General features: G+C 43.4%; 2 protein-coding genes across 2 annotated transcripts in view; one reads left to right on the top strand and one right to left on the bottom strand.

Moving 5' to 3' along the window:
* The window catches only part of pop5 (POP5 homolog, ribonuclease P/MRP subunit), a 270,905-nt gene that overhangs the window by 227,345 nt on the left and 25,060 nt on the right, over positions 1-18,500 (bottom strand). The gene's annotated exons all lie outside the window — the stretch shown is intronic.
* rsph14 (radial spoke head 14 homolog) overlaps positions 1,059-18,500 on the top strand; it is a 140,217-nt gene continuing 122,775 nt past the window's right edge. Inside the window, exons 1-3 of the mRNA XM_028824537.2 lie at positions 1,059-1,499; positions 9,258-9,360; positions 10,030-10,148. Of these exons, the coding sequence (XP_028680370.2) occupies positions 1,301-1,499; positions 9,258-9,360; positions 10,030-10,148 (421 nt within the window). The 5' untranslated portion in view covers positions 1,059-1,300. The remainder of the gene's footprint in view (positions 1,500-9,257; positions 9,361-10,029; positions 10,149-18,500) is intronic.

The following is an 18,500-nucleotide window of genomic DNA, read 5'->3' on the forward strand; positions in this document are numbered from 1 at the left end:
GCAAAATGGGGCAAAGTATGCAAGCAATGGTCTACTGAGCCATGGAACAAAATCATTGTCATCCACCACCTTGTTCTCAGCAAGCAAACAAGTACAAGTGTGGAGCACACAAAAATCAATCCATCTTGGAGGGCCGCGTTGGCTACAGAGTTGGCTACAAAGTTTCATTCTAGCCACTTCCTTAATTAGTAAATGGACACTGCTGCTAAGTTTACATTATCTTCTCTTGTCTTCATTTTAATTGACTTGCCTAGCAGTCTTCCTTTTTCTTTTTTTTCCATTAATCAGCTGTCAAAAAATATATGAGATACAAATCAAGCAAAAGAAGACCAGCTATGACATGAGCTTGAGGGCCACCATTTTCACACCAACCAGCTGTTAATGACATTTAATTCTAATTGTTTGTGCTCTCATTATGTCACTCCATTCATTTCTAAAAATGATTGCCTGAGATCAGCATCCAAGTGCTTTGTGGAAGACAGATGATCGATTTTTCTCTGACTTTCACTTTTTTCTTTTCTGATATTTTACTGAGACAGATATTGTTTGTAAGACACATTTGAAAATGTATTCTAAGTTACCCTTATCATCTATTGGCTTGCATTCCGTCTCCTTACTGTTTGGCTACTGGTTAAAGAAAAAAATGAAACCATTACAATGTAAGTCAGCTAACACTTCCTGTGGAGCCTTTACAGGCATAAAACCACGCCCCTTTGTAGATTTCCGTATTCACGCCCAATATTATATATTACCTTAAGTAACGCCTGTCTGCTAAGATCAAAGATGTACACTCTAAAACTTCGCACCTCGAATTATTCTAGAAAACATTTAAGTAGATTTTGTGTCACTGCACCAAACAAAGTAGATTGAAGTGCGTTTGTAACTGTAGTCTTATTAATTTCTGTTCTTCGCATTTTATATAGTTAAAATTTTCTGCTGCAGATCGTAACGCATCTCGTACTTCCGACACAGCAAAAGAAATGTAACTGAGATATCTGAATAACTGCTGTTAACTGCGGCCACTGGACACGTCCAAGACGCATGCGCCAGACAAAGGTAGCATTGTGGTTGCCTAGTAACTAGGGCACGCACCGCTGAAGCCTCTACCTCCGTGCTGCGGGAGTTTTAAACTCGACAGCGATTGTATTCTAACTCATTTTTTACAAAATTGTTGTTTGTAATCTTTAAAACAACACAGGGTGAATACCACATCTTGTAAACAGTTTCTTGCACAGAACTAACTTCGGACACGACTGCCAGGCAGCTCCAGAGCTCTCTTCGGAAGGCGACTCCAAGGCCCATGGCACATACGCGCATTTCGAACAAGATGCCTCCTCACATCGAACCGGCCAGGGCTCCAATAGCTTTTGGGAGGCGGGCCATTCCAAAACTCAACGAAGAGCTGGCCAGTGAGGACTTGGTAACCAGGCAGTGTGCCCTGGCATCTCTGTGCGACCTGGTGCACGACCCGGAGAGGGCATACGAGACCATTGAGACAGGTAAGGAGAGCCCGAGGGGCAGCGGTGACCGCAAACTGTACAGAATGCTCCCCACTGTCCACAACTTATAACTAATGGTTAAAAATAGCAAGTACTGTTTCTTATACTGTATCAAAAACAAGCAAGACGCGGATGCATTTTAAAACAGTCCACATTCATTGTGTGAACCCATGTTCCCCTTAGATACTGCATCCACTTGCAGAGCCACAGCACCATACGTCACCGCAGTAGTACACCCGCAGTTACAGACCCGGAAGTGGCGTCACCTTCGTTTCAGGACTGACTTCGTAAAATTACGTTTGGAAGGTCTCGGCAAAACCCGGAAAGTAACGTCGGGTCAAGGACCCGTTCAGAAATTAAGCGACAAAAATGAGAAGGATAAACGGTACATCAAACCAAATAATACGCATCATTGTTAAGTTCATAGGGTTTCTGCCATCAAGTCGTGTCATACATCAAACTAAACAATACGGATCGTTTCTGTGAAATACACTAGATAGATAGATAGATAGATAGATAGATAGATAGATAGATAGATAGATACTTTATTAATCCCAAGGGGAAATTCACATACTCCAGCAGCAGCATACTGATAAAAACAATATTAAATTAGAGTGATAAAAATGCAGCTATAACAGACAAAAACTTTGTATATTCCCCCCGTGTGGAATTGAAGAGTCGCATAGTGTGGAGGAGGAATGATCTCCTCAGTCTGTCAGTGGAGCAGGACAGTGACAGCAGTCTGCTCCTCTGTCTGGAGATGATCCTGTTCAGTGGATGCAGTGGATTCTCCATGATTGACAGGAGCCTGCTCAGCGCCCGTCGCTCTGCCACGGATGTCAAACTGTCCTGCTCCATGCCTACAATAGAGCCTGCCTTCCTCACCAGTCTGTCCAGGCGTGAGGTGTCCCTCTTCTTTATGCTGCCTCCCCAGCACACCACAGCGTAGAAGAGGGCGCTTGCCATAACCGTCTGATAGAACATCTGCAGCATCTTATTGCAGATGTTGAAGGACGCCAGCCTTCTAAGGAAGTATAGTCGGCTCTGTCCTCTCTTGCACAGAGAATCAGTATTGGCAGTCCAGTCCAATTTATCATCCAGCTGCACTCCCAGGTATTTATAGGTGTGTACCCTCTGCACTCAGTCACCTCTGATGATCAAGGGGTCCATGAGGGGCCTGGTCCTCCTAAAATCCACCACCAGCTCCTTGGTTTTGCTGGTGTTCAGGTGTAGGTGGTTTGAGTCGCACCATTTAACAAAGTCCTTGATTAGGTTCCTATAGTCCTCCTCCTGCCCACTCCTGATGCAGCCCACAATAGCACTGTCCTCAGCGAACATTTGCACGTGACAGGACTCCGAGTTGTATTGGAAGTCCGATGTATATAGGCTGAACAGGACCGGAGAAAGTACAGTCCCCTGCGGCGCTCCTGTGTTGCTGACCACAATGTCAGACCTGCACTATGCATACAGTATGTATGCATAGTGCAGCGTTTCTCAACCTTTAAGTATTTGCGACCCGAGTTTTCATAACAGTTTTAATCGCGCCCCCACAAATGTTTTTTTGAATGGAGCCCACTAATACCAATTTGTTCTTTTTTAATTAATGATATATCATAGATGCATATTTTATTATACCTACTTGACTTTTATCGACATTTATCTAACTCTATATTTATTTTTCTAGTATCAGAATGTAGTTTAAGTTAATTTGTTTTGGTTTCAATAGATGTATTTTTCATATTTTTAATTGTTGTTTTCTTTTTTTCACATCTTCGCGCCCCCCTAGGGGGGCCCGCCCCACAGATTGAGAACACTGGAATAGTGAGTGTATTTGTGTGTCTCACTGTGGTATTTTAGCCTGCTGAACTGTACAGTTATTACAGTATTGTGCAGAAAATGAAAATATTCAGTTCTGCTTAATAAACAAATACAATGTGATTTGAAGGTAAAGAGTAAACAGGTTATTTACATTGCTTGTTAAAATAAAGTGACCATCTGATTTAAAAAAAAGTCCCTCAATAGTACATACATAGCAAAAATGTAATCATAAGTTGAGATTCAACACAATTATTTTTTCATTGTAATTATATATTTCGTTTCATGAATGTACACGAAAAACTATTTCAATTAACACAGATCTTGATGATTTGAATTTTGTCAACATGTTAAATGGTTCCGTACCCCACAGACCCGAGCACAATGTAAATGTTAATAGTGTATTTCACAGAAACGATCCGTATTGTTTAGTTTGATGTATGACACAACGTGATGGCAGAAACCCTATGAACTTCACAATGATGCGTATTATTTGGTTTGATGTACCATTTTTCCTTCTCATTTTTATCGCTTAATTTCTGAGTGAGTCCTTGACCCAATGTTACTTTCCGTGCTTTGCCGAGACCTTCCAAAAGCAATTTTACGAAGTCAGTCCTGACACGACAGAGAAGTCACTTCCGGGTCTGTAACTGCGGGTCTACAACTGCGGTGACGTATGGTGCTGTGGCTCTGCAAGTGGATATTATTGGTAAAATGGCGCAGAAGCACCGAACAACTATAGGACCCGAGTTCATTTCCAGAACATGTCAATGGCCCTATAGGTTCACCTTGTATTTGTGTGGCTACGCAATGCATAAAACTGCTCACTTCCATGTAAGGCGTTCTGTTTAGGTTTATTGGTGGCTTTAAACTGGACTTCAATGAATGAACAAATGAATGTGCCTTCTGATCAACTCTTATCCCATGAACAGTAAAAGCTTTTGGGATAAGATCAGGCTCCATACAACCCTAATGCGCAATTAATGGGGATCAAAAAATGGTTCTTCCATAGATCCCTAGATGTGTCCAGTGAACTAATGAACTTCAAAGTACAAGACTGCTGTTGCATATACAGTATTTAAGTCAGAGCAAGTGAATTCACTAGCATGCATTGGCAGAGTTTGACATTTAGTGTTGGGGGGCAGACAAACCGTAAAAGATTGTTGCACGTTTGCAGCCACTACTGTACTGCTACATATTTAAATCATATCAAATGCCAAATATTGTGCATTTTTTTTAGTTTAAAGTTACCATATGAAGTGTCATTTACATTAAAAGGTTAAAATTGCAAACAAATACACAAATGCTGTTAACAATATTTAAATGAAAGAAAAATGTGCTTACTTTGGCTTGTAATTGTGGCAAACGTGCACTTTCTTGTTTTTTTTAACAATTTAGAAAATGTACTTATGGAATAACATTCTAATGCATTCAGAGACTAAGTTAACAGATTTTAAAGTTGGGGCGTTTTTATTTATTTATTTGCTTCAGCAAGAAGACATATGTCACTTTTTTGTTTTTTAAATATGTTGTCACAGTGGTATGTCTGACATGTGACAGAGATTCCCTCAGCCTGCCATGCTGCTGTTTCTACAGGCAGGCATAAGTGCCACGCTTGTGCACACTACCATTTCAATCATTTGTGTTGACTACTGAGGAGTGGTTGGTGGATGTTTAAAAAAGATAAATGGTCAAAACAAAATATAAAGGTTGAAATAAATTCTTTCTCACTAGCTAAATCTGAAGCACTAAACTAACCTGTAATTGAGTTTTTTTCTGTCTCTTTAATGGCTAGGCAACATGTAAGAGAACGAGTTACATAGGACATGATGGATATAGTTTTCTATGACATTTCCATTTTCAGGGCCACTTGCAAGGGCAGGAACATGAGGCAGCTGGAACCTATTCCAGCAAGCAACTGGTGCAGGCAGGAACAGCCCTTGAATGTTGCACTTGCCCATCACATGGTGAACACACACATATGCACTCCCACACAAGCTTCAGGGGCCGAAGTAGTATCACCAGTACACCTTACCTGCATGTGTTTGGACTGTGTGAGGAAACTGGAGCAAACCCATGTGGACCCACATGTAAAGTCCATGGAGCAACCGGGATGTAACTCCTGGACTGCGAGGGAGCAGTGCTAACACTGCATTACTATGCCACATGTTTGTTGATTATTAACATATTTGCATTAGTTGTGACCTTAAAAAAATTGAGGAAACCTACATTTTTTTGAGACTTATTTTAATAACATGGTTCATCTCTCCCCCTGGCCACCCTTTAAACTCTGACAATGCCAGCATGAGCTTCATGTGTGTAAAATTGTATTAAAACAGTTGTTCCTTGCAGCTCCAGAGTCCGGCATTCAAATTCTGGGCACAACTGTTGCTTGTGTGGAGTTTGCACGTTTTTTTCTTGTCTGTGTCAGTTTTCCTCCATGCACCTTGGTTTTCATTCTGAATCCCAGAGACACGAATATGAGGTAAATTGGAATCTCTAAACTGTGACTTAGTGCGAGAGTGTGTGTTGATTTCTGCCTTATGCTCAATGCTACTGGGTTCTCCACAGCCTTCCCTTGACCTGGAACTAGATAACCCTGTTTCTATAATGGGTGGATTAGCAAATCTATTGTAGCCTACTCTTGTAAGTCACTCTGGCTAAAGACATAAGCCAAATATGAAATAATAACAATAACAATAGAGAGACCTCCCACTCAAGATAATTTGTGGAGAGAGAGATATACAGTACATTATAAAGCAGCAACAAGGAAGCTAATGTTCAGCCACTTAAAAAGTCATCACTGTAAAATATCCCTTTCATGGCAATGTTCAAAAGTATTTTATCACTTCTTGTAAGTGAACAAATAAAAATGTGCCATTCTTTAATTTTGCTGCATGTTAATGTCAACTCTGAATAGTCACTTTAAGTTCACAATCTATAAACCTATGTAAGGTGTTATATTTATAAATAGATATTGTGTGGTATTTTATATCTTAATTATATTAGTAATAGGAATACATTGGAAAATCAGTGCACTTTGAAGATCACTGTGTAACACCAAACTGAACTGGCTTTAATTCATACTTAAAGAATTTTTAGCTATGTGAAATAGAGGGAATTAGCTGAATGCAGCAGGCTTGTGTTAAATTTGTATACAGGGTTAACTGTATCCAGCCTGGACAGCTTCAGGAAATTGGGCCTGTATCTAGAACTGGTCATTATTTGTTGCACGTTGTCCCTATGCGCTATGTGAGTTTTTCTCCCAAAACCTCAGTTTTGCTCCCACGTGCTAAACTGGAGTCTGTTCGATTAACTGTCCCTCTAAATGCAGTGCATTAATGTGCCCTACTATAGAAAGTGCACCCTGAACTTGGCCCTTGGCTCCTGAATTAAGTGTGTTTTGAAAATGTTATTCACTGAAAGAGTCTAAAGTTACCTGATGTGCCCCTAAAACATTCTTCAGAACACATTCAAATAAAAACATCATGCTTATGTCTCTTGTGTTTGAAGTACAAAACTTTATTTTATTAATTTAACACATACAGAGTTTCTTCATCTGGTTTCCTCCAACTTTTTATTTTTTTTTTACAAAAGCTAATAGCTCCAAATGAACAGTCGCAAGTGCAAATGATAATTTGTCAAATTTGGAGCAGCTAATAATACATTTCGGCTGCACCCCTCTGACAGCCTTTTGTAAAACATTAAAGCAACAGCCTTAATTCTGGTTATCACAAGATACTGCATACATCTGTACCGGTAAGCATTCATGACAAATTGTGCCCAAATATCTTGGAGATGCAATTAAGCACACCAAGGAGATATTTCTGAATCCTCAGACTTTGTGTAGAATTAATTAGACAAGAAACCCAGTTAAGCAAGTAATTCAGTTCAAAGAAGGAATAAGCATCTGGTACAGAGCTAAGACAAATTGAAATCAGCAGCTGCCATCATTATCATCATCAGTTTCATTTTGGTTTTCTTTCAAATTGTCATAGAGACCACACTCTTTGTTGGTCTGACCGGGTCTCCCCAGTAAACTTCTCTCTTTGATAAATACCCAGATGCTTTTCATACATGTAGGTATAATCCAGTGGACTGTACTTTGTATGCCTCCCAAATGAGATATCCAGGGAGCATCCAGGTTATATGCCTAAGTTACTTCAACCAACTCCTTCTGATCCTGACAAGCAGTGGTTCTAATCAAAGGTCTTCCTGCATTGCCAATCTCCTCTCTGCACAAGAGTCTCATTTCTCCTGCTTATGCCTGCAATTTCATTTTTTTCAGTCCGTATCCAGAGTGTGTAACCATAGTTAAAGATGAAGATTTAGAGCGCCAAACAGTTTCTGCACCAATTCATTGGTTAATGTCATGAACTCCTCTGTCTAACTGATGAATTGGACCCCAAGGTACTTGGACCCTAATGTCTTGAACGCCTCCACTGGTTGCAACTGCTCATTCCTTACCTGTAGGTAACAAGCCACTCCTTTCTGGAAGAGAACCATGACCTATGATCTGGAGGTGTTCTTTCTCATCCTAAGTGTTTTAAATTGTGCATTCAAAATCATGGTCTGATGAGACCAACATCATCTAAAGACAGTAGTAATTAATCCTTTTGCCCCCAAGCCAGATGCTGTCCAGTGTCGTGGTGTGTCTTTGTATGCTGTCCATGAAATTTACATTCATGACAGAGTCCAAACATAACTCTTGCTCAACAAAAAACAAAAAAACAGGAACAGAATAACATACAGCAGTGGCTTGAAGCACCTTCCACAAGATAACAAGGGACGCAAGATCATAAAAGTCCATAAAGCTTATGTGGACTGGATTGGAAGACCTCATTGACTTCTCTATTATCTATGCAAGAACAAAGAGTTGCACCACTGTTCCATGGCAAGAATGAAATCCACATTGCTACCCATGAATCTGAGGTTGAATTACGATTGGAGTCTCCATTCCAGTATTGAGACCTGGGCTTTTTTGGGTAACCTAAGTGGTATGATCTCTGGGTGACTGAAACATACCCTTCTCTCTTTTTAAAAAATGTGAAACACCACTTGAATCTACCAATACAGAAGTACTGTCCCTGCATTCTATGCAACATTGAAGAGGCATATTATCCAAAAAAAACTTTGTAAGATCCAGTGGGTTCAGATATGGATCCAACCCACACAATACATCAAGAGTTCCTGCTGCTTCCAAGCCAAAGAAGTCATGTTCCATGTCCAAAGGACCAGTTTCCATTGCCAAAGTCTCGAATGTATTCATCTGTTCTACTCATGCCTCTGAGCTGACTGTTATTGCACCTAAACTTCACCTTTTTTCTTATAAAACTACACAGTGGCTCTGCGATACATCAGGGTCACAATCCTAGGATAAGGTAAGCAAAAGAATTTGCAATCTTATTTTATTAATGGTCTGACCTGACGGTAAGACTGTGCAATGCCAGGAGACGTATTGGGGCACCCAGTTTAGCAGATATAACTGAAATAACAGAAAAGGTGCACATTGTACAAACTAAAGGTGGCTGTATCTGCCTTGTATCTCTTAGAAAAAGTTTTAGTCTGCGGGAGCTCTGTCCTTACTGTCGCGTGGGTCAATATGAGTCACCACCTTCCTGAGAAAGCCTGCTTTTATGGTGTCTGCAGCAGAAGGTGTGGAGTCTACTTTGAGTAGGGCAAGGCATCTTCCTTGGGCACCTTCTCAGAACTATGGGGAATAGAGAAGATACAGTTAGCTACTGTCTCCCATCTCATCCCAGAGTGGTATCATTTTCTTCAGCAGAGCTAGGAAGATGAACCCCCAGGTATACATGTGTGACACTGGGAATTACAAGCTTCTTGTTTCATTCACTATCAATGACTCCATGTGTGCACTTGAATAATGCCGACTAATATATGACTTCAGAATAAACTCCATTTTTATGTTTACAAAAATTTCAGGATGTCTGGAAAACTTGAAACGTCTCCTGAGAGATAAAGACAGCGTTGTTCGCCGCAAAACCACAGAGGTGCTTTACGAGCTGTCAGTGCACAATGTTGGCAGGTATGTATGACGAGTGAAGTTCCAAGTTTTTATCTGTGCTTTTTTCATATTAGGTTTAAACTTTCATCAAATTATAGTTGTACTGTAGTTGCCTTCCTGTCTCCACAAACCACAACCATCTAGCAAATCAGCCCTCAGTCCTCATAGTCAGTTGAGCCTTTTCCAACTGCTACCTTCCGATTCCAAGTTCTCTGACCAAGGGAAAGGTAAGTGTTTTGTGCCAGGGCACATAATCATTTCCAGGTACATCACTGGAAGTACTTTTGGGGTCTTGGATTATGTCATAATCTTTAGTGTCGTATTTGTAATGCTCCATTAGACAATACCAGGTGTCCTGCAATTTTCTTGCACTTTAACCTGATGAGCACCAGACTGGCTCTTCACCCCAGTAGCCTCGCAAGGTTATAAGGTTGCAACATACCGTCTCTTGGTGACCTGAGGAACTAGAAATACCTACTTGTTTCCATGTCTGGAAAGAACCTGCAACCTGATATTGGTACTCCTGTCAGTCATGACAGTGTTGATGCCTGTATACCCCTAACAATCAGAACTGTAAATGGAAGGTTTAACTGCTAAACCACCTTTAATATCAACTCAAAAGATATCAGAACAGGTATTTGGTATTATTAGAATTATTTTAGCCCATTCTTCTTTCTCCTTTCCCTGTAGAGATGCCTTTCTGCAAAATGAAGTCATCCTTTCTCTGGCAGAGTTACTTGATGAACCAGTAGATATCTGTCGTGTGAATATGCATAAGACACTGGAAATGCTGTCTGAATTTACACCAGGTAAGTCATCAATGTCAGTGTGGGGAGCTGAGAATTGCAAGTTGTGTTGTAAATACCTCCTTTGTCTGCATTTGTGATATCTGGTCCACTGCTGATATGTCAGCTGTAATATGGCTCAAAAAAAGGCAAATGAGCTTGTACTTTTGTGTTTTTTTTAATTTACTCATTGTTGGACTAGTCTGAATGGTGGCAGTGCAAGTTGAAAATGTGTTTTTGTGATGTAGGTTATTTTAGCTTGGCACAGATTGTAGATAATTTTCAGACAGGCCAATAATGTTAGTGGCCATTTAACAGTGTGGATGGCCTGCTGTTCTCTGTGTTATTTATCTGCACTGTAATAATAATAATAATAAATTTTATTTGTATTGCACTTTATATTTTAGCAATCTCAAAGTGCTAATAGTTGTATCAAGGGACCCCCCCACCCCCCAACCTCCACAGCCAAAATAATTATAACAGACATTGAAAGTTAACATAAGCTTTGTATTTCTACTTAAAAAAACACATGAAAATGCATAGTAGAGAATGTGTAGTATCATAGTAAACAATAATTAAGCAAAACGTTGCTGTTATTTGATTTTGACCTTGCCTGTCCAGTGCAGTGGCCTGCCCATTTTCTCACCATCTAGTACATCACTAAAGTACTGTCCTTCACACTCTGCTTGGTTGCCCACCCTCTGTTATCCATGACTGTGCTCCTGAGGGATTCCTGTAAGCTACAACCCAGAGGGGAACATTTTCTTGGTAGCCTCTTAGATTTTTCATTCAGAGAAACCACTCATAGGAATTAGGCATGTGCCCAACATCTAGTCACAATAAGAGTGTTTACAAGCAGACTCTTAACCAGGATAAGGTGAATAACTTGGTTAAGGCGGAAACCTGGTTTCCTAAAAATCAGTGTTTTTCATATGCAAATAATCTTCTGCAGTTATTCTTTGGCAAAATGTTCCAATGTCATTAAACTGCACAAACAACAGTTAAATGTCATCAATGGCCACCGTGAATCCAAAAACAAGCTCAAAGCCTGTACTCATTTTCTTGTGTTTTATAAATATTTTTAGTCCTTCATGTTCTCTGAAGTAATTAATGTTAATTCCCTTTCTATATCCTTGATCTGAGCCCCCTATGAACTATGATTTCTGTGTTACCCTATCACACTGTTTCAGTGTATGTATAGCAATTAACTGGCTTAAAACTAACCTGACACTTTATTCATATTTTTCTGTTACTGGATTGCATGCAGAACACTTTTTTCTGTTTGGCAAGACTGAGCTGTGCAAAGGAGTGGTGCTCTGGCATGTGTGCTTCCTGCCTTACACCCAGTGCTGTTGGGATAATAATGCAGGTATTTTTACTTCAATAAAATAAGTATTGTGACGGCCAGGGATCCTGCCGACTATGCCACTGTGAAAAGGAGCTATATGGGCGTCAACCCGACACAGACTGACACCGTGAGGCACACGTAAAATAAATAAACTTTTTATTTTCTTCACCTGTGGGGTACGTCTTCCTCGTGTCCCACAGGCACAACACAGTCCCAAAAGATACACCAAACAAAACACCACCACAAAAACACTTCCTTTCCTCCACTCCTCTTGGCAGCTTCGTCTCCCTCCTCCCGACTCTGGCTCCTTGAGTGGTGGCTACAGGCTTCTCTTATAGCCCACCTGGAAGTGCTTCAGGTGGTAATTAGCCTAATTAGGCTGCACGTCCGGATGTGGCTGCATCACAGCCCAGACGGGCTTGTTAAGTCGTTCAGCTTTCCCTGGCGGTGGCCACGGAGCCCAAAAGGCATGAGCTCCGGTGTTAAATGATTGTGGCCCCAATACCGCCAAGGGGGTCTGTCACCAAGTGTTCCGGGAATCGTAATGAGCCTCCCCTGGCAGCTTCCCCGGATTCAGTGCCAAAGGGGCGTCCCAGCCGGGCATGGGCCCTGGCCATTCGTCACAGTATTGCATTAGGTTACTCATTACTTTAAAAAGTAATGGGACTACTTAACAAATATTACTTTTTACATATTACTCTACTGCTCTCAACATTGTGCTGCTGAGCGTAGCATTGTACATTCAGCTCATCAACATAAATGGAGTGATTTCCAAAATACTGAGACAGATTATTTCAACTAGAGAAGGAATAATATGATTACCCGTGCATTTGCTTCATGAAATTTATCTTGTGGAAGCTTCCACCTGTGGCTGTTGTAAGCATGTGCAAAGCTAACACATGCACAGACAAACAGAGTACAATGGACGTGCACAGACTACAAGGTCTTTAACTATAACCAAGTTAAGGGTTTACATGGCCAAATAACTGGGTTACTCGTTGATAAATCTATTTCCGTTAACCTGGTTACTCTAACCGAAATATGGGATTACATAACATTTTAGAAACCAGGTATCTGTGAACAACCAAGTTATTAAAGTGCATGTAAAAGCACTGACTGGTATGGAAAGGTGCTAAATTCTGCAGGCTACTTTTAGGCTTTTCCTTTGTTCTGTGCCACCCAGGATCATTCTCCTTCCCTGCAACCCTCTATAACTTAAAAAGAAACCTGGCTGGTATCAAAATAGAGTCATGCACTGTGAGTGGTGGACTCCTTTTTATACTGTATATGTATTCATTTTTTTGTATTCTTATATTTAGCATCCTGACTGAAAACCATTCAGGCTTATAGAGCATTGCTGTGCCTTACAAATCAAGTAAATGTTGTTGAACCAAAATTGCTTAGGGCAAAGGAAGTTGACTTTGCAATTTGCTGTATTCTAGTGTACAGTCTTTAGTTTTTTATTACAAGTGCATTATGAAAATGTTATTTAATGACACTTGTTCATCCACAGCTTGTGCTTTGTACTGCTTTTGTTGGAGGGTGACACTGTATGCAGACAATTTTGCTATGTAAGGCATCTGTAGGAAAGGTGACATCACGTTCCTGACTATCACCTTCAATGTGCCAGTTCAAGTTAGATTTTATACCATACTCAGTTCAACTGAACAGGCTAATGATAGTGAGTGAAGTTCTCCATTGTGGGATTTGTTTTTTGGACAGCCTGTTTGAAGAGCTATGCAAACTAACAAGAGAAATGCAATTAAACATTCAATTAATCCATCCATCCATCCATTGTCTCCCGCTTATCCGAGGTCGGGTCGCGGGGGCAGCAGCTTGAGCAGAGATGCCCAGACTTCCCTCTCCCCGGCCACTTCTTCTAGCTCTTCCGGGAGAATCCCAAGGCGTTCCCAGGCCAGCCGGGAGACATAGTCCCTCCAGCGTGTCCTGGGTCTTCCTCGGGGCCTCCTCCCGGTTAGACGTGCCCGGAACACCTCACCAGGGAGGCGTCCAGGAGGCATCCTGATCAGATGCCCGAGCCACCTCATCTGACTCCTCTCGATGCGGAGGAGCAGCGGCTCTACTCTGAGCCCCTCCCGGATGACTGAGCTTCTCACCCTATCTTTAAGGGAAAGCCCAGACACCCTGCGGAGGAAACTCATTTCAGCCGCTTGTATTCGTGATCTCGTTCTTTCTGTCACTACCCATAGCTCATGACCATAGGTGAGGGTAGGAACATAGATCGACTGGTAAATTGAGAGCTTCGCCTTGCGGCTCAGCTCCTTTTTCACCACGACAGACCGATGCAACGCCCGCATTACTGCGGATGCCGCACCGATCCGTCTGTCGATCTCACGCTCCATTCTTCCCTCACTCGTGAACAAGACCCCGAGATACTTGAACTCCTCCACTTGGGGCAGGATCTCGCTACCAACCCTGAGAGGGCACTCCACCCTTTTCCGGCTGAGGACCATGGTCTCGGATTTGGAGGTGCTGATTCTCATCCCAGCCGCTTCACACTCGGCTGCGAACCGATCCAGAGAGAGCTGAAGATCACGGCCTGATGAAGCAAACAGGACAACATCATCTGCAAAAAGGAGTGACCCAATCCTGAGCCCACCAAACCGGACCCCCACAACGCCCTGGCTGCGCCTAGAAATTCTGTCCATAAAAGTTATGAACAGAATCGGTGACATAGGGCAGCCCTGGCGGAGTCCAACTCTCACTGGAAACGGGTTCGACTTACTGCCGGCAATGCGGACCAGGCTCTGGCAACGATTGTACAGGGACCGAACAGCCCTTATCAAGGGGGCCGGTACCCCATACTCTCGGAGTACCCCCCACAGGATTCCCCGAGGGACACGGTCGAATGCCTTTTCCAAGTCCACAAAACACATGTAGACTGGTTGGGCAAACTCCCATGCACCCTCCAGGACCCTGCTAAGGGTATAGAGCTGGTCCACTGTTCCGCGACCAGGACGAAAACCACACTGTTCCTCCTGAATCCGAGGCTCGACTATCCGACGGACCCTCCTCTCCAGGACCTCTGAATAGACTTTTCCAGGGAGGCTGAGGAGTGTGATCCCTCTGTAGTTGGAACACACCCTCCGATCCCCCTTCTTAAAGAGGGGGACCACCACCCCGGTCTGCCAATCCAGAGGCACTGTCCCTGATGTCCATGCGATGTTGCAGAGGCGTGTCAACCAAGACAGTCCTACAACATCCAGAGCCTTGAGGAACTCCGGGCGTATCTCATCCACCCCCGGGGCCCTGCCACCAAGGAGTTTTTTGACCACCTCGGTGACCTCAGTCCCAGAGATGGGGGAGCCCACCTCTGAGTCCCCAGGCTCTGCTTCCTCATTGGAAGGCATGTTAATGGGATTGAGGAGGTCTTCGAAGTACTCCCCCCACCGACCCACAACGTCCCGAGTCGAGGTCAGCAGCGCACCATCCCCACCATATACAGTGTTGACACTGCACTGCTTCCCCTTCCTGAGACGCCGGATGGTGGACCAGAATCTCCTCGAAGCCGTCCGAAAGTCGTTCTCCATGGCCTCCCCAAACTCCTCCCACGCCCGAGTTTTAGCCTCAGCAACCACCAAAGCCGCATTCCGCTTGGCCTGCCGGTACCTATCAGCTGCCTCCGGGGTCCCACAGGATAAAAGGGACCGGTAGGACTCCTTCTTCAGCTTGACGGCATCCTTCACCGCCGGTGTCCACCAACGGGTTCGGGGATTGCCGCCACGACAGGCACCAACCACCTTACGGCCACAGCTCCGGTCAGCTGCTTCAACAATAGAGGCACGGAACATGGCCCATTCGGACTCAATGTCCCCCACCTCCCTCGGGATGTGGTCGAAGTTCTGCCGGAGGTGGGAGTTGAAGCTACTTCTGACAGGGGGCTCTGCCAGACGTTCCCAGCAGACCCTCACAACACGTTTGGGCCTACCACGCCTGACCGGCATCCTCCCCCACCATCGAAGCCAACTCACCACCAGGTGGTGATCAGTTGACAGCTCCGCCCCTCTCTTCACCCGAGTGTCCAAGACATGTGGCCGCAAGTCCGACGACACGACCACAAAGTCGATCATCGAACTGAGGCCTAGGGTGTCCTGGTGCCAAGTGCACATATGAACACCCCTATGCTTGAACATGGTGTTCGTTATGGACAATCCGTGACGAGCACAGAAGTCCAATAACAAAACACCGCTCGGGTTCAGATCGGGGGGGCCATTCCTCCCAATCACGCCCTTCCAGGTCTCACTGTCATTGCCCACGTGAGCATTGAAGTCTCCCAGCAGAACGAGGGAGTCCCCAGAAGGTATGCCCTCCAGCACCCCCTCCAGGGACTCCAAAAAGGGTGGGTACTCCGAACTGCTGTTTGGTGCATACGCACAAACAACAGTTAGGACCCGTCCCCCCACCCGAAGGCGAAGGGAGGCTACCCTCTCATCCACCGGGGTAAACCCCAATGAACAGGCTCCAAGTCGGGGGGCAATAAGTATACCCACACCCGCTCGGCGCCTCTCACCGGGGGCAACTCCAGAGTGGTACAGAGTCCAGCCCCTCTCAAGGAGATTGGTTCCAGAGTCCAAGCTGTGCGTCGAGGTGAGTCCGACTATATCTAGCCGGAACCTCTCAACTTCGCGCACTAGCTCAGGCTCCTTCCCCTTCAGAGAGGTGACATTCCACGTCCCAAGAGCCAGCTTCTGTAGCCGAGGATCGGACCGCCAAGGTCCCCGTCTTCGGCCACCACCCAACTCACACTGCACCCGACCTCCTTGGCCCCTCCCATAGGTGGTGAGCCCATGGGAAGGGGGACCCACGTTGCCTCTTCGGGCTGTGCCCGGCCGAGCCCCATGGGTGCAGGCCCGGCCACCAGGCGCTCGCCATCGAGCCCCACCTCCAGGCCTGGCTCCAGAGTGGGGCCCCGGTGACCCGCGTCCGGGCAAGGGAAAACGCCGTCCAAAATTGTTTTCCATCATAGGAGGTTTGTTTAACCGCTCTTTGTCTCATCCCTCACCTAGGACCAGTTTGCCTTGGGTGGCCCTACCAGGGGCATAAAGCCCCGGACAACAGAGCTCCTAGGATCATTGGGACACGCAAACCCCTCCACCACGATAAGGTGGCGGTTAAAGGAGGGGACATTCAATTAATGTTTTTTAAAATGAAACATATCCTGTGTGACTTATTCTGAATCTCATAAACTGCGAAAGAGGAAACTGAATGAAACAAGTCATTCAATAAGAAGCACATGTAAAACAAATGATCATTCAAAGTCATCGTGATGATATGAGTTGTTAGGTCAGTTTCATCATTTTCAGCTTAACGTTTACAGCTTTTAGCAGCACCCCAGACAATTTGAGTGAAAAAAGCTGTTCTGATTTTCTGGTGCTGTCCTTCACAGCAGTTGACATGTCTGAGTTTAGTGTGTTTTGTTAAACCTTTAAATGTTAGCAAGTCAGCTGCTACATGACAGTGTTTTTTTAAGATATAGGCAGAAAAAAAGTCATTTTGAAGAAGCTGGCTATCTGCTATAAACAAGCTGGTGAACCTAATAAAATGACTACAAAATAGTCATTGTTCATGTACCAATAGTCATTTTTTCCTGCACTTCATAGGCAGCATTTGAATCAGTCAAGAACATATCAATTTCCAGTTTACATGAGATGGCCAGAGGAAAAATATTTAACTTTGTGCAACAGCATAAATTAACTAACCATTTTGTTTAATGATTGAATTGCTGAATCACTGAAAGACCTTGAGGAAGGTTCCTGATTGATGTCCTTCAGAGGAGATATGCAAACAGGATTCTACTGAGCATGGTTTAACTCCAGAGTCTATATGCGCAATTTCTGGTGGTATTGTGTCAGGATTATTTTTATAGAAAGAGTCACGGTAGCTGCTGGTTTTACATACCCAATCCTGTTGTATGTGCACACTAACCCTAATATACCGGTGTGTTTATTTTATATGTATATAGTTATATAGCAAACTGTGAGCGAGTGAGAAAGGGGGCTGGGTTTCATGACAGCAGATTTTTTGTGAACAAAAATACTTTGAGAGTGCTCTCACTTGAAACTGATAGTGATTATTATACTTTAGTTAGCTAAAGGGCCCAAAGCCTTTCTAAGTACAAGTCACACACTGCTTCCTTGAAAAAAAATACCCAAGGCTGAAATTGTTTACTCTGGTTCTTGTGGAGAGATTACTGTAGTTCAGAATCTTTATTTTCTGTGTTGCCTTTTAAATTGCATAAAGTGTCCATGAATGATCCATATGAACAGAACAATCCTTTACTCTGAAAATAACCCTTTTACATGTTGCATGTCACTTTCATCAGCTAGGGTGGACTCTTCGTGGTACCCACAGAAAACTCCCTTTTAGGCTTGTACATAGTAGACGAACGCTCAGTGCTTTTGTTGGGGGTCATACCTATGGTAATAGGATGTTTGAATTGGAGCTGAAGCTTAGCCCAACCTGACAGCAGATGAGAGAGTGTGAAGATTTGGATGTCTATAGTCCAGTATAAATGAAGCAGGTGATTTCTTCCATTTGAGCCCTTAGGTACGCGTAAGTCCAATGTTTTGGGTGCCATTAGATGCATAGGGTTGCCAATCAGTGTTTACAAAGTTGATTTTTTTAGCTCCTATCCCTGCTGACTGAGCCAAGACAGATTTCTGTGAGGTTACGTTGTACTAGCAGGAATGTCTTCCTATTGTGATTAATACACTGTATCAAATGGAAGGAGAAACTATGGAGCTTGTCTTGCATACCAAGAAAGACCTGCTCTACCAGTTCTACAACCTATTTTTTTAAATGCTAAAAGAATTCCCTTTGGCTGAGGTGAGGGTTAATGTTAAATGTATAGTCAAGAATTATGTAGCTATCAGGCCTGAAAGCTGAAGTGAATGTCTTGCTTGTATTGCCAAAGAAAAAGAGAGTAATACCATCTACCTAATAATGTTAACTCACTATATTGCTGTTCTGAGTTACATCAGTTGAGAATGATGTCCCATTTGCACTCT

The sequence above is a fragment of the Erpetoichthys calabaricus genome, chromosome 18, assembly GCF_900747795.2.
Source record: "Erpetoichthys calabaricus chromosome 18, fErpCal1.3, whole genome shotgun sequence".
Lineage (NCBI taxonomy): Eukaryota > Metazoa > Chordata > Cladistia > Polypteriformes > Polypteridae > Erpetoichthys > Erpetoichthys calabaricus.